General features: G+C 44.2%; 1 protein-coding gene and 1 long non-coding RNA gene across 3 annotated transcripts in view; one reads left to right on the forward strand and one right to left on the reverse strand.

Annotated features, from left to right (window-relative positions):
- LOC143776884 (uncharacterized) overlaps window positions 1-24,533 on the reverse strand; it is a 44,826-nt gene that overhangs the window by 8,805 nt on the left and 11,488 nt on the right. Inside the window, exon 2 of one of the 2 annotated variants that reach the window (XR_013215945.1) lies at window positions 10,891-11,020. This is a non-coding gene — a long non-coding RNA (uncharacterized LOC143776884). Of the gene's footprint in view, window positions 1-10,890; window positions 11,133-24,533 lie in introns of those variants that run through there. The other variant, XR_013215944.1, reaches the window with a different exon arrangement.
- LOC143776882 (E3 ubiquitin/ISG15 ligase TRIM25-like) lies at window positions 6,656-9,541 on the forward strand. The gene has a single exon (XM_077266700.1). The coding sequence runs from the start codon at window positions 6,741-6,743 to the stop codon at window positions 8,352-8,354; it is 1,614 nt and encodes a 537-aa protein (XP_077122815.1). The 5' UTR covers window positions 6,656-6,740; the 3' UTR covers window positions 8,355-9,541.

The raw sequence follows: 24,533 nt of genomic DNA on the forward strand, positions 1-24,533 counted from the left end.
GAGAGAGAGGACCCCACTGACCATAAGAGCTTACACTCTACAGGAGAGAGAGGACCCCACTGACCATAAGAGCTTACACTCTACAGGAGAGAGAGGACCCAACTGACCATAAGAGCTTACACTCTACAGGAGAGAGAGAGGACCCACTGACCATAAGAGCTTACACTCTACAGGAGAGAGAGGACCCCACTGACCATAAGAGCTTACACTCTACAGAAGAGAGAGAGCACCTCGCTGACCATAAGAGCTTACACTCTACAGGAGAGAGAGGACCCCACTGACCATAAGAGCTTACACTCTACAGGAGAGAGAGGACCTTGCTGTCCATAAGAGCTTACACTCTACAGGAGAGAGAGGGCCCCACTGACCATAAGAGCTTACACTCTACAGGAGAGAGAGGACCCCGCTGAACATAAGAGCTTACACTCTACAGAAGAGAGAGGACCCCGCTGACCATAAGAGCTTACACTCTACAGAAGAGAGAGGACCCAACTGACCATTAGAGCTTACACTCTACAGATGAGAGAGGACCCCACTGACCATAAGAGCTTACACTCTACAGGAGAGAGAGGACCCCACAGACCATAAGAGCTTACACTCTACAGGAGAGAGAGGATCCCACTGACCATAAGAGCTTACACTCTACAGATGAGAGAGGACCCCACTGACCATAAGAGCTTACACTCTACAGGAGAGAGAGGACCCCACAGACCGTAAGAGCTTACACTCTACAGGAGAGAGAGGACCCCACAGACCGTAAGAGCTTACACTCTACAGATGAGAGAGGACCCCGCTGACCATAAGAGCTTACACTCTACAGGAGAGAGAAGACCCCACTGACCATAAGAGCTTACACTCTACAGGAGAGAGAGGATCCCACTGACCATAAGAGCTTACACTCTACAGGAGAGAGAGAGGACCTCGCTGTCCATAAGAGCTTACACTCTACAGGAGAGAGGACCTCGCTGACCATAAGAGCTTACACTCTACAGGAGAGAGAAGACCCCACTGACCATAAGAGCTTACACTCTACAGGAGAGAGAGGATCCCACTGACCATAAGAGCTTACACTCTACAGGAGAGAGAGAGGACCTCGCTGTCCATAAGAGCTTACACTCTACAGGAGAGAGGACCTCGCTGACCATAAGAGCTTACACTCTACAGGAGAGAGAAGACCCCACTGACCATAAGAGCTTACACTCTACAGGAGAGAGAGGATCCCACTGACCATAAGAGCTTACACTCTACAGGAGAGAGAGAGGACCTCGCTGACCATAAGAACTTACACTCTACAGGAGAGAGAGGATCCCACTGACCATAAGAGCTTACACTCTACAGGAGAGAGAGGACCCCGCTGACCATAAGAGCTTACACTCTACAGGAGAGAGAGGGCCCCACTGACCATAAGAGCTTACACTCTACAGGAGAGAGAGAGGACCTCGCTGTCCATAAGAGCTTACACTCTACAGGAGAGAGGACCTCGCTGTCCATAAGAGCTTACACTCTACAGGAGATCTAGGATATGTGCACACGTTCAGTATTTGCAGCATAAGATTCTGCCACAAATTTGCTCCAAGTACTGATGTGTTGGCTGGAAAAGTGCAGCATAAAAAAACATGGTTTTTTTATGCATAGTTTTTTACCTATTTTGATGCATTTTTGATCCGTTTTTTCGTATGAGTTTTTCATATGTTTTCTCATTCCTGGGTAAAATCTGCATCAAAAACACTGAACGAATTAACATGCTACAGATTTAAATCTGCTGCAAATTTGCAAGGAAAAAATAAGCAAGGTGTGCGTGAGACTTCAGGAATCTCATTCACTTTGCTGGCACTAGATAATCCTTCAGCTTGTGTGACAAATCTGAGCAGAAAAAAAAACGCAATAAAACAGCAATGTGTGTACGGAGACTTACCAGTGACTCTAGGGATGGAAACAACTTTGCCGTACAAACTGTGTCCCACTGGGAACCGGTAAACTCTAATGACCGAGGTTCTGACCACCACTGTGCAAAGTATGATAATCCAGAAGATGTAACACCTGCAGGGCATTATGGGATGGCCCGCACGGCAACGCAAAGTGACCTTTTCCTGCATTCTGATGCTTCGCTAGTGTAAGAAATGGTGCTGGTCATTTTTTTTTCGAACAGCAAATAGAATCTCAAAATGTTTGAATTCACGTGAAACCATGAAGTGTAGACAGAAAGCTGCCAATCAGTGGTGTGGGCGGGGTTATAAAAAGCTCAGCATTCAGAGAGCTGCTACAGTTTTTAACCCCTTCACCCCCCAGCCTACTTTAAATTCTGACCAGTGTCACTTTACGTGGTAATAACTCTGGAACTTTTCAACAGATCCCATTGATTCTGAGAATATTTTCTTGCGAAACATTGTACTTCATGTTAGTGGTAAATTTAGGCCGATGTTTTTTCCCTTTATGTGTGAAAATTTTGGCAAAAATTTCACAATTTTCAAACTTAATTTTTATGCCCTTAAACCAAAGAGTTATGTCCCACAAAAATAGTTAATAAATAGCATTTACCACTTATCTACTTTACATCTTCATCAGTTTTGAAACAATATTATTTTATTAGGAAGTTAGAAGGGTTAAAAGTTGATTAGCAATATCTCAATTTTCCAACAAAATTTTTTAAAAGAGCAATTTTTTTAGGGACCACATCACATTTAAAGTCACTTTGAGAGGCCTATATGACAAAAATACCCAAAAGTGACACCATTTTAAAAACTGCACATCTCAAAGAGGTCAAAACCACATCCAAGAAGTTTATTAACCCTTCAGGGGTTAATAAACAAAAATGTTAATTTGGCTGAAAGTTTTGCATTTTCACAAGGGTAACAGGAGAAAATGGACCATAATATTTATTATGCAATTGCTTCTGAGTTCGCCGATAAACCATATGTGGGGGAAAACTACTGTTTGGGCGTATGGCAGGGCTCGGAAGGGAAGGAGCACCATTTGACTTTCAGAACGCAAAATTAGTTGGAATAGATTGGAGACACCATGAGTTTGAAGAGACCCTGATGTGTCTAAACAGTGGAAACCCACACAAGTGACACCATTTTGGAAACTAGACCCCTCAGGGAACTTATCTAGATGTGTATTGAGAACCTTGAAACCCCAGGTACTTCACAGAAGTTTATAACGTTGAGCCGTGAAAATAAAAAAATTACTTTTTTTCCACAAAAATGGTTTTTAGCTCCAAATTTTGCATTTTCATAAGGATAAATTGAACCCCGCAAGTGACTAAATTTTGGAAACTACACTTTCAAGGAACTTATCTAGATGTGTGGTGAGCACCTTGAACCCACAGGTGCTTCACAGAATGTTATAAAGTTAAGCCGTAAAAATTAAAAAATACATTTTTCCCACAAAAAATTTGATTTTGTCCATAAAAATGTGTTTTCACATTGGTAACAGGAAAAAATGGATCATACAATTTCTTTTGCAATTTCTCCTGAGTAGACCGAGACCCCATATATGGTGGAAAACTACTGTATGGACACACGGCAAGGCTCGGAAAGGGAGGGAGCACCAATTGAATTCTGGAGCTCAATTTTGGCTGGAATAGATTGTGAATGCCGTGTTACATTTGAAGAGACCCTGACATGCCAAAACAGCAGAAACCCCCACAAGTGACCCCAATTTAGAAACTGCAACTTTCATAGAATTCATCTAGCGTTGTAATAAGCATTTTTAATCTACAAAATTGTATAACATTAGGCTGAGTAAATGGAAAATTACCATTTTTTCCACTGAAATATTATTTTGGCCCCAAGTTTTTAATTTTTAAAAGGGGTAATAGGAGAAAATGAATGGTACAATTTGTTACCCAATTTCTGTTGAGTACACCGATACCCCATATGTGTTCGAAAGCTATATTTGAGGCACAGTGCACAGCTCAGAAGGGAAGGAGCGCCAAATTGGAGTACCTTCTGCTGCACTGGTTTGAGGGTACCATGTCACATTGGCAGAGACCCTGAGATTCCAGTACAGCAGAACCCCTGTATATGTTATGACATTTTACAATCTACGCCCCCAATGAATTAATCTATGGGTGCGGTGATCATATTGACACCACATGCGCCTCACATAACTTTATACGATTGGGTGGTGAGGAAAGAATAATTACATTTTTACCACTAAAATTGTTGTTTTAGCACCAAATTTTACAATTTCACAAGGAGACATGGATAAAAATGGCACCAAAATTTGTCACAAGTGTTCTGCTGAAAGTGGAAATACTCCATGTGTCTGTACAGTACTGCTTAGCCACACAGCGAGATTCAGGAGGGACGGAGCCCTATTTGAATGTTTGACAAATTATCGTAGAACAGATTGCGGACTCCATATACAGAGCCCCTAAGTGCCAGAAGAGCAGAATCCCCCCTTAAGTGACCTCATTTTGGAGAATTTTCCTACAGGTGTAGTGAGTGACGATTTTGACTCCATTGGTGTTTTCCAGAAGCAAGCAGCAGGGGATGTTTCCAAGTGAAAATTGCAAGCTGCTGTTGTATTGACTGGTACGTTATAGTGACTAATTCATTATGCCCAACTCGTGCTTCTGGAGACATGCACCCATAAATTAAGCAGGCTTTCGTTGCTACAGACATGGCAAAAATGTGGTTTAGGCACACTGGGGTTCAGAAGGGAGAGGTACATTTGAATTTGGTAGAGCAGACTTCACTGGATTTCATTTGCGGGGCGAGGAGCCATAGCTCTTTTCCAGAACCTTTGTGTGGAAGCTCCTATATTTCCATTGACACATGATGGAACCGATTGGGGACTTGCTTTTTTGTGGATTGAGTTAAAGCTTTTATTGGGAACATTTTACATAATATTTTGGATCACATTTATCCTGTGCTCTACGCTGAGCACTTACATCTCGGTTCCCATCTAAACGTCCGAATTATGGGATTCAGATTAAACCCTGGACGATTCCATACTCTGAAATTCATCAGCCTCTGTTCCGCTGTGTCCTTCTTTCATGTACGCTTAAAAGATGGACACCGCCGGATTAAGGGTCAGACGGCATCTATAGTGTCTCCTTCTGCCTTATTATAGGAATCATCAGCCATGGATTCCGCCTGAATCACATATTTCAGAGATTTACACGTAAACCCCAGTGTCAGAGCTCAGTGTAGACAGCAGGATAAATGTTAGCCAATCAGGGGCAGATTAAGAATAGCCATGGCCTCGGATTTAGAATGTGTAGCTCCCCACCCCGATGTATCACGCGACATGTGACATAATCCATTTTGATAAAACCTGTGATAGGTCATGTAAGTAACACACAGGTGCTTTGGTACATATCTGTACATGGAAAACGTCAGCGATAGCGGCACGCTATGCGCACCGTGCACATTTTTCCCTTATATGCAGCACTATACATAACATAGCACTTTACAAAATAGTTTTATTTTTTTATATTTTTATTATTTTTTTTTACTTAGTCCCTCTATGGGACTTTAACTTTCATTAGTCTGATCCCTGTTTTAATGCAATAGAATGCATTATACCTGTCAGTGCTGCATTGCCACAAGCTTCTTACACAATGCTCTAAGCTGGGTGAACAGGATGTGGTCAGGACGACCCCTCATTGCCATGGCAGCTATAGGGTCCTTGCGATAACTTTACAGGGGTGCCAATCTGATGGAACAAGGAGCACCCCTCCCTCTCCCAGCGTCGTAAATGTTGTGATTGATATCGATCACAGCATTTAGAGGCTTTAAATGGTTGTGAGGGCCTCTCACCTGGCCATGATGGTGGAAGGTCAGCTATGAGATTATGTCATAGTTTTGTAATCAATTTATGTAATTTTGCGTGAACCCTTTCCCCACCATGACGTATATTTATGTCAAATGTCGTGAAGGGGCTAATAAAAAAAAATACAGGACCCAATAAAGGAAGTGATAAATTGCTGTAATTAGGGTCTTTGCCCCTACATCATGATTCTCTCAGGAGGGGTATAAAAAATCTGGTGCCAGATTCTTCGAGAAGTTAAAGGGAACCTGTCACTCCCAAAATGGCTGGTGAGGTAAGCTCACTGGCATCAGGGGCTTATCTACAGCATTCTGTAATGCTGTAGATAAGCCACCGATGTTACCTGAAAGAGGAGAAAAAGAGGTTAGATTATACTCATCCAGGGGCGGTCCCGCTGCGGTCTGGTCAGATGGGTGTCTCCGGTCTCCTCCGGCGCCTCCCATCTTCATTCCATGACGTCCTCTTCGGGTCTTTACGCCGCGTCTCCGGCGCAGGCATACTTTGTCTGCCCTGTTGAGGGCAGAGCAAAGTACTGCAGTGCGCAGCTGCCGGAAAGGTCAGAGAGGCCCGGCGCCTGCGTACTGCAGTACTTTGCTCTGCCCTCAACAGGGCAGACAAAGTACGCCTGCGTCGGAGTCGCGGCGTAAAGACCCGAAGAGAACATCATGGAATGAAGATGGGAGGCGCCGGAGCGGACTGGAGACACCCATCCGACCTGACCGCAGCAGGACCGCCCCTGGGTGAGTATAATGTAACGTCTTTTTCTCCTCTTTCAGGTAACATCGGCGGCTTATCTACAGCATTACAGAATGCTGTAGATAAGCCCCTGATGCCAGTGAGCTTACCTCACCAGCCATTTTGGGGGTGACAGGTTCCCTTTAAGTGAATGGATGTAACTTCAACATTGCTAAGTATTGAGTAACAGACACTTTCAGTTTCATTTCTTCCTTCTTCCGTCAGCCATGGCGTCTGCTGATCTGAGAGACGAGCTGCTCTGCTCCATCTGTTTATCTACATTTAAGAACCCTGTAACACTGAGATGTGGACACAACTTCTGCCGGGTCTGTATTGGTCGTGTGCTGGATACACAGGACGAGTCTGGAGTTTATTCCTGTCCTGACTGCAGAGAAGAGTTTCAGGAGCGGCCGGCACTGATGAGGAACATAAATCTCCATAATGTCGCAGAACGTTTCCTGATTACTCAGCAAGAACGAGAGGAGATCACCGGGATCTGCTGCACTTACTGTGTGGACTCTCCTGTACCTGCTGTTAGATCCTGTCTACACTGTGAGGCTTCTCTGTGTGATAAACACCTGAGATCTCACAACAAATCACCAGAACACGTCTTATCTGATCCCAGCACTTCTCTGGAGAAAAGGAAATGTTCTGTCCATAAGGAACTTTTAAAGTATTATTGTACTAGGGATGCCATCTGTATCTGTGTGTCCTGCAGTTTGATTGGGAAACATAATGGACATAAAATGGAGTCACTGGATGAGGCCTCTGGGAAGAAAAAGAAAAAATGGAGAAATGTTCTCCAGAAACTGATCATAAAGAGAGAGAAGACTGAGGAAAGAGTCCGGAGTCTGGAGAAGCGCAGGAGAAAAGCTCAAGGAAAAGCAGCTGGAGAAGCCGAGAGAGTCACTGCCCTGTGTACAGACATCAGGAGACGGGTGGACGACCTGGAGAAGAAGGTCCTGAGTGAGATCTCCAGGCAGGAAAAGGAAGAGTCACTGTCACTGTCTGCTCTGATCCATCAGCTGGAAATAAAGAAGGACGAGCTGTCCAGGAAGATGAGACACATTGAGGAGCTGTGTAACATGACGGATCCACTGACTGTCTTACAGGAACCAGACACCGGTGACTTGTGTGATCCTGAGGAGGAGGGAGGTGATGAGGACACAGGAGGACATGATAAACAGCCCCATGATGGAGATGACCTGGATGTGGCTGAGATCTCACACACATTACACACATTATGTGACGTAATATCAGGTATAAGGAGCGGGATCTATGTGGAGGGTCCTGCAGACATATTACTGGATGTAACCACCGCTGCTAATAATCTCCTTATATCAGACGACCTGAAATCTGCGACCTGGACAGAAGAGAATCAGAATCGTCCAGAAACAGTAGAGAGGTTCCAGGGTTATCAGGTGATGAGCAGGAGAGGATTTACCTCAGGACGACATTACTGGGATGTGGAGGGCAGTAGATCAGGGTATTGGAGGGTGGGGATGTGTTATCCCAGTATAGACGGGAGGAGGCTGCAGTCATACATTGGAGATAATAACAAGTCCTGGAGTTTGAGGAGATATAATAATGAGTATTCCGTAAGACATGACAGTAAAGTGATCCTGTTACCTGACAAGATCTCCAGTGATAGAGTCAGGATATGTCTGGATTATGAGGCCGGGCAGTTGTCCTTTTATGAGCTGTGTGACCCCATCAGACACTTACACACCTTCACTGCCACCTTCTCCGAGCCCCTTCATGCTGCATTATGTGTATTTGGGGTACACATTGGTGGGTGCTACATAGATAGCTCATTGAAGATAAGAACTTACAAGAAATAAAACATGTGAAAGTTAAGTTTTATAGTAAGCATTTTTACGATTTTCTATGCATTGTCTAAATACAAAAAAAAGTTTATGCTTTGGCCGCTGAGCCTCAGTGAGACTGACTTACTGTTCTGTAGAAATCCCTTTTCAGCAGTCATTAAACCATCACAGACAGGATTACAATAAAGGTAACAGATCATACAGGATTCATGGTTGACAATAGGTGATGGACACAGCTGTTGACCTCTCTGCACAATGACCCCTGCACAGGTCACAGAGCACGATCACATTGCTCCTATAAAAGTCAATACGTCACCTCCAGACCACAATTTCCTGTATCCAATGTGCATTAACATCTCGATTTAATTAGCTATAAATTATAGGCTAAAATTATACATTTACTTTAAGTAATAACACCCACGGTGATCAACTGATTGCTACATTGACTTTCTTTTAGAAAAGGGTTGTCTTAGGCCGAAGAGTGCACATGAGTATTTGCCACTATAATAACACTGATTTCTGTTGATTGATTTAATTTTGATGGTTTATCGATGATATTGTTTCTGCTTTATTAAAAAAAGTTTAAAAATAAGAAAAAACGCTACATAATTCACAATATAAATATATATACATTGATGCTACTGGTGGAGTTTCACATCAAATTAATATATTGGCGTTTTTTGCTTTTTTTTGTACATTTGCCACTTGAATATTGATTTTGAAAAAGCTGGTTGACCAATCGACTGCTTTTAAAAAGATTTTGTGGTTCTCCTGATAAGCTATGTCCCTTACCTCATATACAGGGCATTGCTTTAGCTTAGGTATCCATGGTTATGACAACTAGCAACTATCTGTCACTATATGAGTGGTAGTAACTGTGGATACCTAAGCTACTGCAATGCCCTGCACGTGGTGTAAGCGACATAGGTTATCAGGTGAACTATACTATATTTCAAATGGGAAGTATTTGCTAATATTGTTATTATTACACCTACTGCATATTGGGATAGGGTCTTGAAGATGGGAATACCCCTTTAGGGCATATGCCAGAATATATCTTGATGTTAGATTATCCCTTTGTCAAATTTTTGCATACAATCATGCTAATAAAGGTGATAAAAAGCTGAATAGTGTGGAGTTAGTGGTATAATGTGTGACATCCTAATGACAACTGATACATGTATGATTGCTGGGACCACCCAAAACAATACTAGTATGGATGTCTAATGAGGAGGTGTAATGCGTGGACACTACTAAAAAGCCTACAGGACTCGTGAAAACAGTGGGACTGTGTTATAGTCTTCGTGGTGCCCCCGGAGGTAATGAGGAAGATTGTTTGATCCTAATCTTTAAAGGAGTTGTCCATAATGCTAAAATCTAGAAACTGCTATTACCACTCAACCCCTGTTACTTCAATTCTGCAAAACCTGAGTGGACGAGAAAGGAGTCATTTTTTTTTCAAGAAAAGCAGAATCCTTTCTTTAAATTTTAGACAATCCCTGTAAAGAGGAGCTCTCACTTGCCATAAACGTGCCGATCTTTTTCACTTGGTGTGAATGCCGTTGTTCTCCTTAATCCGGCAATGTTTTTCTTTTCTTCCTGCGCCTCTCCGTTCATGAGATATGACCCTCTCTTACTTAAATATAAATCTAATTTTTTTTAGCCAAATAGGCGCAATATTCAAGAATTCAAAAATTTTAAACCACACCCACTTGTATAAAAATATATGCAGGGAAGAAGAGGTCATATCTCAGGAACGGAGAGGCGCAAGAACAAAAGAAAAACATTGTCAGACTCAGAAGAACTGCGGCAAAATTACACCTTTATGGAAAAGAACAGGTCTTATTATTAAGGCTTGCCATGTTATCGCACTAAGGACACTCTCTGCTCATGGTGTGAATGGCTGTCAGGAGAATTTTATGTATTATTTATTATGCCAGTGCCATCATATTCTGCAGCGCTTTGCAGACATCATCATCACTCATAATCATCATGTCTTTTGAGTGTGGGAGGAAACCAGAGAACCCATAGGAAACCCACAGAAACACGGGGAGAATGTACAAACTGCTTGTAGATGATGTCCTTGGTGGGATTTGAACCCAGGACCCCAGTGTTACAAGGGTTCAGTGTTAACCCCTGAGCCACTTTGTTCCTCTTTAAGAAAACACAAGCAGATGTTGTCAAAGAACCATGGCTGATCGAAGCACCTGCAGATTCTGCTCCTTGAGACGTTGCTCTAAATCCTTGTCCCTCTGGAACACCCACTCAGTCAGCTGGTAGAATTGCTCCAGTCTCTTGGAGACTCTGCTCTAGGATCCTTCTTGCCTTTGTTGGTGTCTTCTCCGGTCCTGGATAGCAGCCTCTTGTCGTGTAATCATCTGGCTGTGGAGCAGCTCCTATGAGATTGGGAAAACAGATCACAGAATTGCTTAAAATGAAATTACATGAATTACGAATAATGCAGAAGAAATTACAAATTCTTAGTAACATATTAGATAGGCAATTATCTAATCACAAATAATTCCGCACTTGTAATATATACCGTACTCACCTTATACTTCTCATCTTTCTCCTGCTGTTTATGGATCATCTCCAGATCTAGATTCTCTCTCTGCTGCCGAAGGTCCCTCCAGAACTGATCTTTCTGATCCTCCCTCTTCCACTCCACAATGTACCATCATCTAAGAAAAATATAGACTAGAGTCATCATTTCTGATTTATTGAAGTCACTATTCTTTTTTTGCCTTGTCGTATTCGCTGACGTTTTTTATGACCCAAAGTATTCAAAATGCACAAAGAAAAGAATCCAGTGTGATGGCAGGAAAGTGAATAAAAAGTCCAGTATTTATTGAAGAATGAAATGAATAAAATGATGGTGATATCCGGCTCTGCTCTGCGTGAATACACCGACGCGTTTCAGCTCAGAAGAGTCTTATTCATGGTTGTGGATCAGTGTGCATTGGCGTTACTTATATATATATATATATATATATATATATATATATATATATAAACACATATATACTAGCTGAAGAGCCCGGCGTTGCCTGGGCATAGTAAATATCTGTGGTTAGTTATAGCACCTCACTTCTCTTATTTTCCCATCACGCCTCTTATTTTCCCCCTCACATCTCTCATTTTCTCCCTTACACCTCTCATTTTCCCCCTCACTCCTCTCATTCCCCCCTAACACTTGTCATTTTGACCTCACATCTGTCATTTTCCGATCACTCCACTATTTTCCCTCACTCCTCAATTTGCACTCACACCTTTTCATTTTCACCTCACACCCCTCGTTTTCACCTCACACCTCTCATTTTCCCCTCAGTATATATATATTTGTCATCTCCCTTATATATAGTATACACCTGTATGTCATCTCCTGTATATAGTATACTAGATTGTGGCCCGATTCTAACGCATCGGGTATTCTAGAATATGCATGTCCCCGTAGTATATAGACAATGATGATTCCAGAATTCGCGGCAGACTGTGCCCGTCGCTGATTGGTCGAGGCAACCTTTATGACATAATCGTCGCCATGGCAACCATTATGACATCTACGTCGATACTGTGCCCTTCGCTGATTGGTCGAGGCCTGGCGGCCTCGACCAATCAGAGACGTGGGATTTCCATTATGACATCATCGTCGCCATGCTGTGCCCGTCGCTGATTGGTCGAGGCCTGGCTGTCTCGACCAATCAGAGACGCGGGATTTCCAGGACAGACAGACAGACAGACAGACAGACAGACAGACAGACAGACGGAAAAACCCTTAGACAATTATATATATAGATATACCTGTATGTCATCTCCCCTGTATATAGTATATACCTGCTGTATGTCATCTCCTCCTGTATATTGTATATACCTATGTGTCATCTCCTCCTGTATATAGTATATACCTGTATGTCATCTCTTCTGTATATACTATATACCTGTATGTCATCTCCTCCTATATATAGTATATATCTGTATGTCATCTCCTGTATATAGTATATACCTGTATGTCATCTCCCCTGTATATAATATGTACCTGTATGTCATCTCCTCCTGTATATAGTATATACCTGTGTGTCATCTCCTCTGTATATAGTATATACGGTACCTGTGTATCATCTCCCCTGTATATAGTATATACTTGTGTGTCATCTCCCCTGTATATAGGATACACCTGTGTCATCTCCCCTGTATATAGGATATACCTGTGTAATCTCCCCTGTATATAGTATATATGTGTGTCATCTCCCCTGTATATAGTATATACCTGTGTGCCATCTCCTCCTGTATATAGTATATACCTGTGTAATCTCCTCCTGTATATAGTATATACCTGTGTGTCATCTCCTCCTGTATATAGTATATACCTGTGTAATCTCCTCCTGTATATAGTATATACCTGTGTGTCATTTCCCCTGTATATAGTATGTACCTGTATGTCATCTCCCCTGTATATAGTATATACCAGTGTGTCATCTCCTCCTGTATATAGTATATACTGTTATGGAAATATTAGGGTTGGATAAATATATCCCTGTGTGTGCTGTGGCCGCTCCCAATTAGACTGAGTATTTTGAGCGCTCATCAAGAATGGACTGTACACAACTGTGACAGAACAACATTCCATCAATACTGATACTTTATTGTACATACATAGTTTTATATTTTCACATAGAAAGGAGTGGTTAGGGGTTGTCAGGGGTGGTTAGTTAATTACCATATTGTCTAGCTCCTCTGTCATTGGTTATCTAAACATATATGGAATATTGTGATTAATGCTCATATGACTGCTGATCAAGCAACTAAACTCGAGTTCTCTGTCTAGGACAAAGTGGAGACACCTGACACTGTTGGTCTGCCGTTTCAGCAAGATTCAGCTAGATTCTAGGCATTATCTCAGACATCTGACCCGATTTCCTGTTTTTAAGATGGAAAAACACCATATGATCTGTCTGGGTTATATCAGGCTTATATCAGTTCAGTTTGTGTCAGCCATTTTAAACCATTGATTATAATATATATATTAGCTGTGAGCATATAAGTATATATTTGATTATAGAGGAGTATACATGCAAGTGAGATCTACATGATATATATATTTCTATCACAAGCCCCCCTTAGATATCACTTGCCCTAATCCTAGCCTCCTGTCCCAAAGCGCTGCAACTCTTTTGTGCTGTTGGCGAACTGACACAAGCCTAACGCCTGTGCCCCACTCCATACAGACTTTTCGCAAATGGGCGGTCAGGAGATCTGTCCCTAACGGGGGTTCGTTGCAATCAGTCTCTTAGTCAATAGCAGGTGTAGTGAGCGATGTGCAGTCTTTATCAGGTAGGTCATCTGTTCGGTCAGGCAGGGCATCCACGACATCATTCTGGCTTGGGTGTCATCTTCTGGTAGGGGAGCTTTCTTGCCATGCGATGAGTGGATCCAAGCGAGTCTTCCCTCCAGTTTCACAGAGTTTGGTGTCATCAGCAGCACTTGAGCAGGACCATCAAATCTGGGATCGAGTGGTGTTCTCCTTACAAGCTTTTTCACCAACACCCAGTCTCCTGGCTTCTAGGAGTGCATACCGGACACTGAATCTGGATCTGGCAATGAAGAAAAAAACTCGAGAATGGATGTTAGCAAGTTTCTTGGTGAGTTCAATTACATAAGCAGACAAAGTATCATATTGCATAATCAGCTGCTAAGGGAAAGGATACCCCTAACCTGGGACTAGACACAAACAAAATTTCATATGGTGACAGCTTTTCTGGGCCTCTGGGAGTGTGCCTGAACACTGAGTAGTGTGATTGGGAGTGTGTAGGCCTAAGTCTGACCCTACTGCTGACTAGATCTCTCATGTGAGGTTTGCTGTGAATGCAGGTCCCTGGTCACTCTCTATCACTTCTGGGACCCCATAGCTGCATATCTCGTCTCTGAGAGTAGCTTCTTTGCAGTAGTCTTTGCTGACTGGTTCCTCACTGGGAAAGCTTCTGGCCATCCTAAGAACACGTCCGCGACCACAAGGGCATATTCGAATCCTCCACTTGGCGGCGTCTGGATGTGGTCTATCTGGATCCTCTGGAAGGGGGTACAGTGGTCTGGCAAGTTGATGTGTGGGAACTTTCTTCATTCTTCCAGGGTTGCATTTGCCACAGGTTAGACAGCTGTTTATGAATTTGGCTGTTAGGGTGGAGATTTCTGGAGCGAACCAGTAAGCACCAATCGGATCATTCATCTGTGTCTTTAATCTGTGTGTGGGCCCATGTGCCCACTGGACCACCATAGGGTACATGCTTCGGGGTAAACAGGGTTTGTAGTCCATTTAGTATACCCTTCCTTCTTCATGTGTTGCTCACTTCTGCATCCAGCATTCCTTCTTGTCCTTTGGGGCTTGCTCTTGCAGCTTTTTTGAGCAGATCACAGGATGTCATCTTGTCAGGTTTCCTGTCTTCAGCCGTCCTGTAGTAGCCGTCCGGCTCTACGACCTCTTCCACTTGTCCATATTGTCTTCCCTTGACTGTTTCTTTGGCTGCCATATCCGCCATGTTGTTGCCTCGTGCCCCTACTGTGTTCAGTTTTCCATGTGCTTTGACTTTTAGCATTGTCACCACTTTTGGAAGTTGAAGTGTGTTCAGCAGGTCCTTAATGGCTCCATTGATGCTTCACGGTTGTTCCGCTTGCTGTGAGGAAGTCCCTTGCAGCCCAGATGGGTCCGAAGTCGTGTGCTATGCCATGCAAGTACCTTGAATCGGTATACATTTTCTCAGTCTTGTCTTCTGCCATCTGGTAGGCCTTCATCAGCGCTATCAGTTCTGCTTCCTGGGCTGACAGACTGGGCGGCAGACTTCTGGACCACAGGATCTCTTGATTGCTGGTCGCTGCACCTCCCGTGTGGAATCTTCCTTCATCATCTGCAAATCTGGAGCCATCCACATAGAGGATCAACTCTGGGTTGGTCAGTGGCTCTTCTGCCATCTTGGGTAGTCCTGCTGTTTCCTGTTGCATGATGCTGAAGCAATCATGGTCATCCGTCCGGAGCAAATTCAGATCCCTGCAGAAGGTATCATGCAGATTTTGATCAGACTTTTTATCTGAGGATCCGTATCTGTATCCCCCCTTGGGAGTGGGAGTAGAGTGGGCGAATTGAGGACTGTGCATTTGGAGATGGTGACATTGTTGGGCAGGAGTAGAGAGCACTGGAGGCGAAGATGCCTGGCGGTGGAGAGATGTTTTAGCTGGGTTTGGTTGAGGATTGCTGAGATGTCATGCAGAGCCAGGATTTCCAATGGTTTTTCCACTGATGTCAGTAGGGTTGAGCGAAACGGGTCGATCATTTTCAAAAGTCGCCGACTTTTGGCTAAGTCGGCGTCTCATGAAACCCGATCCGACCCCTGTGCTTGTCGGCCATGCGGTACGCGACTTTCGCGCCAAAGTCGCGTTTCAATGACGCGAAAAGCGCCATTTCTCAGCCAATGAAGGTGAACGCAGAGTGTGGGCAGCGTGATGACATAGATCCTGGTCCCCACCATCTTAGAGAAGGGCATTGCAGTGATTGGCTTGCTGTCTGCGGCGTCACAGGGGCTATAAAGGGGCGTTCCCGCCGACCGCCATCTTACTGCTGCTGATCTGAGCTTAGGGACAGGTTGCTGCCGCTTCGTCAGAAGCAGGGAGAGCGTTAGGCAGGGTCCACTAACCACCAAACCGCTTGTGCTGCAGCGATTTCCACTGTCCAACACCACCTTCGGTGTGCAGGGACTGTGGAAGCTATTTTTTTTTTTTTTTCCTCAGCGCTGTAGCTCATTGGGCTGCCCTAGAAGGCTCTGTGATAGCTGTATTGCTGTGTGTACGCCACTGTGGAAACCAACTGCTTTTTTCAAAGCACATATCCTCTTGTTCCTTCCTTTCTGCACAGCTATCTTTTTTGTTTGTCCACACTTTTTATTTAATTTGTGCATCAGTCCACTCCTATTGCTGCCTGCCATACCTGGCTTACATTACTGCAGGGAGATAGTAATTGTAGGACAGTTTTTTTTTTTTTTTTGTTTTTTTTTTGTGGGAGATTAAGATTGGCATTTCTGCTACAGTGCCATCCCTGTGTGTGCCATCTCTCACTGAGTGGGCCATAGAAAGCCTATTTATTTTTTCCGTGATTTGTGTTCTAAAATCTACCTCAACACAAAAACACTACATCAATCAGTGGGAGAAAAATATTGGCCTCAGTCAGGGCTTGTGTGCCACTGCTGTGTGTGCTATCTCTCATTCAGTGGGCTATAGCAAGCCTATTTTTTTTTTTTTTTTTTTTTTTTAATATTATTTGGTTTCTAAAGTCTCCCTGAAAAAAAAACAAAACCTAAAAAAACAGTGGGAGAGTAATATTGCCCTTTCAGCTTGTGTGCCAGTCTTGACTCCTGGGTGTGCCACCTCTCTCCCTCTCATTCAGTGGGCCATAGAAAGCCTATTTATTTTTTTTTTTAAATATTATTGGGTTTCTAAAGTCTCCCTGAAAAAACAAAAAATACATAAAAAAACAGTGGGAGAGTAATATTGCCCTTTCAGCTTGTGTGCCAGTCTTGACTCCTGGGTGTGCCACCTCTCTCCCTTTCATTCAGTGGGCCATAGAAAGCCTATTTATTTTTTTTTTTTAATATTATTTGGTTTCTAATTCTCCCTGAAAAAAAAAAAAAAAACCTAAAAAAACAGTGGGAGAATAATATTGCCCTTTCAGCTTGTGTGCCAGTCTTGACTCCTGGGTGTGCCACCTCTCTCCCTCTCATTCAGTGGGCCATAGAAAGCCTATTTATTTTTTTTTTTAAATATTATTGGGTTTCTAAAGTCTCCCTGAAAAAACAAAAAATACATAAAAAAACAGTGGGAGAGTAATATTGCCCTTTCAGCTTGTGTGCCAGTCTTGACTCCTGGGTGTGCCACCTCTCTCCCTTTCATTCAGTGGGCCATAGAAAGCCTATTTATTTTTTCCGTGATTTGTGTTCTAAATTCTACCTCAACACAAAAACACTACATCAATCAGTGGGAGAAAAATATTGGCCTCAGTCAGGGCTTGTGTGCCACTGCTGTGTGTGCTATCTCTCATTCAGTGGGCTATAGCAAGCCTATTTTTTTTTTTTTTTTTTTTTTTTTTTAATATTATTTGGTTTCTAAAGTCTCCCTGAAAAAAAAAAAAAACCTAAAAAAACAGTGGGAGAGTAATATTGCCCTTTCAGCTTGTGTGCCAGTCTTGACTCCTGGGTGTGCCACCTCTCTCCCTCTCATTCAGTGGGCCATAGAAAGCCTATTTTTTTTTTTTTTTTAATATTATTTGGTTTCTAATTCTCCCTGAAAAAAAAAAAAAACCTAAAAAAACAGTGGGAGAGTAATATTGCCCTTTCAGCTTGTGTGCCAGTCTTGACTCCTGGGTGTGCCACCTCTCTCCCTCTCATTCAGTGGGCCATAGAAAGCCTATTTTTTTTTTTTTTTAATATTATTTGGTTTCTAATTCTCCCTGAAAAAAAAAAAAAAACCTAAAAAAACAGTGGGAGAGTAATATTGCCCTTTCAGCTTGTGTGCCAGTCTTGACTCCTGGGTGTGCCACCTCTCTCCCTTTCATTCAGTGGGCCATAGAAAGCCTATTTATTTTTTTTTTTTAATATTATTTGGTTTCTAATTCTCCCTGAAAAAAAAAAAAAAAAACTAAAAAAACAGTGGGAGAATAATATTGCCCTTTCAGCTTGTGTGCCAGTCTTGACTCCTGGGTGTGCCACCTCTCTCCCTCTCATTCAGTGGGCCATAGAAAGCCTATTTATTTTTTTTTTTTTAATATTATTTGGTTTCTAATTCTCCCTGAAAAAAAAAAAAAAAACCTAAAAAAACAGTGGGAGAATAATATTGCCCTTTCAGCTTGTGTGCCAGTCTTGACTCCTGGGTGTGCCACCTCTCTCCCTCTCATTCAGTGGGCCATAGAAAGCCTATTTATTTTTTTTTTTAAATATTATTGGGTTTCTAAAGTCTCCCTGAAAAAACAAAAAATACATAAAAAAACAGTGGGAGAGTAATATTGCCCTTTCAGCTTGTGTGCCAGTCTTGACTCCTGGGTGTGCCACCTCTCTCCCTTTCATTCAGTGGGCCATAGAAAGCCTATTTATTTTTTGGTTTTTTTAATATTATTTGGTTTCTAAAGTCTCCCTGAAAAAAACAAAAAAAACATAAAAAACAGTGGGAGAGTAATATTGCCCTTTCAGCTTGTGCGCCAGTCTTGACTCCTGGTTGTGCCACCTCTCTCTCTCTAATTGTGGGCCATAGAAAGCCTTTTTTTTTTTTTTTTTTTTAATATTATTTGGTTTCTAAAGTCTCCCTGAGAAAAAAAAATAAATAAATTAGGTGGGAGATTAATATTGACATTAGTGCTTGAGTGACAGTCCTGCGTGTGTGTCATCTCTGTGATTTTGTGCCACAGAAAACAGAGTGTGTAACATTGTGCCTGATTTTCCTTGTGGTCTCACCAACCTGTTAAGGGATATTGAAATCATACTGAAGTTATAGCTCACCGTGTAAGTTGTTTGACAGCAACAAATAAAGTTACTTTGGTTAAGATTTTAAAACAATGAGGAAGTCTGGTGCAAGAGGTCGTCGTGGGCGTTCATTGTCAGCTGGTAATGATGGTAGTGGTAGTGGAGCATCAGGTGGTCGTGGGGATAAAAATATTCCACCTAAGTCTGGAGCTGTGGAGCCAGTTTCGTCGTCAGGCTACACAAGGCCTCGAACGCTCTCTTTTCTGGGAGTAGGAAAACCGCTTTTAAAGGCGGAGCAGCAACAGCAAGTTTTGGCTTACATTGCAGACTCAGCCTCTAGCTCTTTTGCCTCCTCTTCCGAAACTGGTAAATGTAAAAGCAGCGCGTCGCTTGTGGATGTTCACGGTCAGGGACAAGTCGCTTCCTTGTCCTCCTCAGCAAAAACTACAACAAGAGAGAAGGATGCAGCAGGCGACACAACGGGTCACTCCATGGAGCTCTTTACACATACCGTCCCTGGCTTAGAAAGTGAAACATTTAACAGGCCATGCCCATTACAAGTATATTCTGACATGGAGTGCACTGATGCACAGCCACAGCCAGAGTACTATGCTGCTCCTTTGACTCAGACCACCACATTGCCCTCTCAGGGTACAGATCCACAATCAGACCCTGATGAGACTATGTTGCCCCGCCACGAACGCTATACCACCGACCGACACAGTGACACAGACGAAGTTGCACACGAGCTCGAAGAGGAGGTAATAGATGACCCAGTTATTGACCCCGATTGGCAGCCATTGGGGGAACAGGGTGCAGGCGGCAGTAGTTCAGAAGCGGAGGTGGAGGAGGGGCCGCAGCAGGCATCAACATCGCAACAGGTTCCATCTGCCGGGCCCGTATCTGGACCAAAACGCGTGTCAAAGCCAAAACCTGTTGGAGCACAGCGTTGCCATCCGGTTAAAGCTCAGTCTGCAATCCCTGAAAAGGGATCAGAGTCTAGGAAGAGTGCAGTCTGGCATTTTTTTAAACAACATCCAACTGATCAGCGCAAAGTCATCTGTCAAAAATGTTCAACTAGCTTAAGCAGAGGTCAGAATCTGAAAAGTCTAAATACTAGTTGCATGCATAGACACTTAACCACCATGCATTTTCAAGCCTGGACTAACTACCAAACGTCCCTCAAGGTTGTAGCACCCTCGGCCAATGAAGCTAGTCAGCAACGCAACATCCCTTCCGTCACTGTAAGGCCACCATTTTCCGCACCACCGGCAGTATCTGTGCAGGTTTCTTTGCCAGCCAAAAGCAGTCAGGGTCAGGGAATCACCAGTTTTGTAGGAGGAAATATTGCATCTAGGGCACCGGCGGAAACAATACCGTCTCCAACCGTCTCTCAGTCTGCCATGTACACCGGCACACCCGAAAGTTCCACGATCTACAGCTCTCCAGTCCAGCTCACCCTACATGAGACTCTGGTTAGAAAAAGGAAGTACTTATCCTCGCATCCGCGTACACAGGGTTTTAACGCCCACATAGCTAGACTAATCTCGTTAGAGATGATGCCCTACCGGTTAGTTGAAAGCGAAGCTTTCAAAGCCCTGATGGAGTACGCTGAACCACGATACGAGCTACCCAGTCGACACTTTTTTTCCAGAAAAGCCATCCCAGCCCTGCACCAGCATGTTAAACAGCGCATCGTCCATGCACTCAGGCAATCTGTGAGTACAAAGGTGCACCTGACTACAGATGCATGGACCAGTAGGCATGGCCAGGGACGTTATGTGTCCATCACGGCACACTGGGTGAATGTGGTGGATGCAGGGTCCACAGGCGACATCAATTTAGGGACAGTTGTGCCTAGCCCACGGTCTAGGAAACAGTTGGCTGTAGGCGTTCGCACCCCCTCCTCCTCCTCCTCGTCCTCCTGCAGAAGCTACAGCTCTTCCACAGAACGCAGTCGGCCAACCACTCCATCGGCAGATGACACTGTTGCACACCAGTTGTCCCATTATGGGCCAGCTACTGCCAAGCGTCAGCAGGCTGTATTGGCTATGAAGTGTTTGGGCGACAACAGACACACCGCGGAAGTTCTGTCCGAGTTCTTGCAACAAGAAACGCAGTCGTGGCTGGGCACAGTAGATCTTGAGGCAGGCAAGGTAGTGAGTGATAACGGAAGGAATTTCATGGCTGCCATCTCCCTTTCCCAACTGAAACACATTCCTTGCCTGGCTCACACCTTAAACCTGGTGGTGCAGTGCTTATTGAAAACTTATCCTGGGTTCTCCGACCTGCTCCTCAAAGTGCGTGCACTTTGCTCACATATCCGACGTTCGCCTGTACACGCCAGCCGTATGCAGACCTATCAGCGGTCTTTGAACCTTCCCCAGCATCGCCTAATCATAGACGTTGCAACAAGGTGGAACTCAACACTGCACATGCTTCAGAGACTGTGCGAACAGAGGCGTGCTGTTATTTATTTGTGGGAGGATACACGGGCAGGCAGTAGGATGGCAGACATGGAGTTGTCAGGTGTGCAGTGGTCGAAGATACAAGACATGTGTCAAGTCCTTCAGTGTTTTGAGGAATGCACACGGCTGGTTAGTGCAGACAACGCCGTAATAAGCATGAGCATCCCCCTAATGCGTCTGCTGATGCAAAGTTTGACGCACATAAAGGAGCAGGCGTCTGCACCAGAGGAAGAGGGAAGCCTTGATGACAGTCAGCCATTGTCTGGTCAGGGCAGTGTACAGGACGAGGTAGCGGGCGAAGAGGAGGTGGAGGATGAGGAGGATGATGGGGATGAGTATATTTTTAATGCGGAAACTTTCACGGGGGCACAGGAAATTGGTTGCGTGTCACGGCCGGGTTCTGGTTTTTTGAGGGACACAAGTGACGTAGATTTGCCTGCAACTGCCCCTCAACCAATCACAACCGGAGATTTGACAAGTGGAACTTTGGCCCACATGGCGGATTATGCCTTACGTATCCTACAAAGGGACACACGCATTACGAAAATGATGAACGATGATGATTACTGGTTGGCCTGCCTCCTTGATCCACGCTATAAAGGCAAATTGCAAAATATTATGCCACATGAGAACTTGGAACTAATATTAGCAACCAAACAATCAACTCTTGTTGACCGTTTGCTTCAGGCATTCCCAGCACACAGCGCACGTGATCGTTCTCACACGAGCTCCAGGGGGCAGCAGACTAGGAGTGTTAGGGGTGCACACATCAGAAGTGGCGTTGGACAGAGGGGTTTTCTGACCAGGTTGTGGAGTGATTTTGCTATGACCGCAGACAGGACAGGTACTGCTGCATCAATTGAAAGTGACAGGAGACAACATTTGTCCAGTATGGTTACTAACTATTTTTCATCCCTTATCGATGTTCTCCCTCAACCGTCATTCCCATTTGATTACTGGGCCTCCAAATTAGACACCTGGCCAGAATTGGCAGAATATGCATTGCAGGAGCTTGCTTGCCCGGCAGCAAGTGTCCTATCAGAAAGAGTATTCAGTGCTGCAGGTTCAATATTAACCGAAAAAAGGACTCGTCTGGCTACCCAAAATGTTGACGATCTAACATTCATTAAAATGAACCACAACTGGATTTCGAAATCTTTTGCCCCACCTTGCCCGGCCGACACCTAGCTTTCCTATGAAAAGCTCTTGCCTGTGAATTACTTTTCTAATGTCTAATTTGCTGCAGCTGATTGTACAGCATACGACATGTTTACACCTCCCTAAATGGCAAAACTCCCCACACGGGGCCGTGGTATCGCGACTTGGCGCAAGCACCCGTGAGACTGCTGTTTGTCTGAAGAGGTGGGTGTGCTCGCTTTTGGTTGACGGCATTGCTACTGGGTCCCTCATAGTACAATGTAGTGTCTCTGGCGGTGGTGGTGCGCACCCAACGTCAGACACACCGTTGTAACATGAGGGGCCCTGGGGCGGTCCCGCCGGCCTCAAGAGAGTTCCCCCCTACCCCAGCTCAAAATGTGCTCTACCACGTGCAAAATTATGTCGCACAGCTCCACCAATCTTTAGTCTATTCGCTGACATCATTCAATGTCTGGCACTGACAATACAAATTTGTAGACATCTATGATGCAACTTAAAGTAGTCTGTGTCTGTGTCCTATATTGGCACCATTAAATAGTTACTGCCAAATTACTATGTCAGAAACTCAGTAGATGAGCCCACCCCTGTACCTAAGTATGCCACCTTTTTTTTTTGTTTTGGTTGTTTTGCGAGACATTAACATCTATTTATATTTTGGGAGTACTGGGACAGACACTCCTTGCACTACTCCTCCACTCACCACCAAGCTGCCTGTGTATCCATGTAACCGCTGTAAAACTGCCATGAGCCTATTGTTTGTTATTTTAGGCCTTTGATAGCCTGTCTGCGGTCCCTACTTTAAATACTCCTCCACTGACCACCAAGCTGCCTGCCCGTGTATCCATGTAACCGCTGTGAAACTGCCATGAGCCTATTGTTTGTTATGTTAGGCCTTTGATAGCCTGTCTGCGGTCCCTACTTTAAATACTCCTCCACTGACCAGACCACTGCTGCCCGTGTACCCCTGGAACCAATTATAAAGTGCCTACAGCCAGCCCATTTTCTTATGTTAGGCCTTTGAAGCCTGTCTGCGGTCCCTACTTTAAATACTCCTCCACTGACCAGACCACTGCTGCCCGTGTACCCCTGGAACCAATTATAAAGTGCCTACAGCCAGCCCATTTTCTTATGTTAGGCCTTTGAAGCCTGTCTGCGGTCCCTACTTTAAATACTCCTCCACTCACCACCACCAAGCTGCCTGCCCGTGTATCCATGTAACCGCTGTGAAACTGCCATGAGCCTATTGTTTGTTATGTTAGGCCTTTGATAGCCTGTCTGCGGTCCCTACTTTAAATACTCCTCCACTGACCAGACCACTGCTGCCCGTGTACCCCTGGAACCAATTATAAAGTGCCTACAGCCAGCCCATTTTCTTATGTTAGGCCTTTGAAGCCTGTCTGCGGTCCCTACTTTAAATACTCCTCCACTCACCACCACCAAGCTGCCTGCCCGTGTATCCATGTAACCGCTGTGAAACTGCCATGAGCCTATTGTTTGTTATTTTAGGCCTTTGATAGCCTGTCTGCGGTCCCTACTTTAAATACTCCTCCACTGACCACCAAGCTGCCTGCCCGTGTATCCATGTAACCGCTGTGAAACTGCCATGAGCCTATTGTTTGTTATGTTAGGCCTTTGATAGCCTGTCTGCGGTCCCTACTTTAAATACTCCTCCACTCACCACCACCAAGCTGCCTGCCCGTGTATCCATGTAACCGCTGTAAAACTGCCATGAGCCTATTGTTTGTTATTTTAGGCCTTTGATAGCCTGTCTGCGGCCCCTACTTGCAATACTCCTCCACTGACCACAATGCTGCCTGGAGTGCCTGCCTGTGTATCCATGTAACCGATGTAAAACTGCCATGACTGCCTACTGTTTGTTATTTTAGGCCTTTGATAGCCTGTCTGCAGCCCCTACTTGCAATACTCCTCCACTGACCACACCAATGCTGCCCGTGTACCCCTGGAACCTATTTAAAAGTTCATAGAGCCTAGTTATATATTTTATTTACTATTAATAAGGCCATGATGGACTACGCTGTACCACGCTACAAGCTAACCAGTCGACACTTCTTTTG

The sequence above is a fragment of the Ranitomeya variabilis genome, chromosome 5 (genome assembly GCF_051348905.1).
Source record: "Ranitomeya variabilis isolate aRanVar5 chromosome 5, aRanVar5.hap1, whole genome shotgun sequence".
Taxonomy (NCBI): domain Eukaryota; kingdom Metazoa; phylum Chordata; class Amphibia; order Anura; family Dendrobatidae; genus Ranitomeya; species Ranitomeya variabilis.